The sequence below is a fragment of the Eimeria mitis genome, genomic scaffold (assembly GCF_000499745.2).
Source record: "Eimeria mitis Houghton genomic scaffold, Emh_scaff2158, whole genome shotgun sequence".
Lineage (NCBI taxonomy): Eukaryota > Apicomplexa > Conoidasida > Eucoccidiorida > Eimeriidae > Eimeria > Eimeria mitis.
Genome location: NW_013570483.1, coordinates 1,113 through 1,827, shown reverse-complemented (window position 1 = coordinate 1,827; position 715 = coordinate 1,113). Strand labels below are relative to the sequence as shown.

At 52.0% G+C, this 715-nt stretch overlaps 1 protein-coding gene across 1 annotated transcript in view; it reads right to left on the bottom strand.

Annotated features, from left to right (window-relative positions):
* The window catches only part of EMH_0049510 (uncharacterized protein), a gene marked incomplete at both ends in the record, with an annotated part of 1,284 nt that overhangs the window by 111 nt on the left and 458 nt on the right, over positions 1 to 715 (bottom strand). The window contains one exon of the mRNA XM_013496538.1: positions 3 to 715. Within this exon, the coding sequence (XP_013351992.1) occupies positions 3 to 715 (713 nt within the window). The remainder of the gene's footprint in view (positions 1 to 2) is intronic.

Sequence of the window (715 nt, the reverse complement as noted above, 5' to 3'; positions counted from 1 at the left end):
CTGCTGTTGCTGCTGCTGCTGCTGTTTCCGTTTGCTGCTGCTGCTGCTGCTGCTGCTGCTGCTGCTGCTGCTGCTGTGTGCTGCAGCAGACTGCAGCAAACGAGTGTACAGAAAGCCCCTCAACTCCGTGAGCTCCAGCAGCAGCTGCCGGCGGGTTGCATCGTTTCCTAGGAGTGTACGAGTGATGCTGCTGCTGCTGCTGCTGCTGCTGTTGCTGCTGCTGTTGCTGCTGCTGTTGCTGCTGTTGCTGCTGCTGCTGCTGCTGCTGCTGCTGCCCTCATCAACTACCCAGCACACTGTCTCCTCTGCTGCTGCTTCTTCGGGGCCTTTATCTTCTTCTTCATTCCCTTGCTGCTGTATTTCAATTTGTATAATATCTGTATTTTGCTGTTGCTGCTGCTGCTGCTGCTGCAGCAGCAGCTGCTGCTGCTGCTGTAAGATTTCAATGTGTGGTGCTGCTGCTGCTGCTGCTTCTATATCTATATTTCCCTTCTCTCCTAGCAGCTCTATAAGCGGCAAGGTGATTTCTTTGTTTTTATTTTTTTGTGTTGTTTGTCTGGCGAAGGATTTATAAAATAATAAAATATCGTTGCACTGCTGCTGCAGCAGCTGCTCTGCCTGCTGCAGCAGCAGCGGGAGTTTGTTATGTACGTACGCCAGCAGCTGCTGCTGCAGCAGCAACTCGTTTGCTGCTGCTGCTTCCTCTATTCCATAC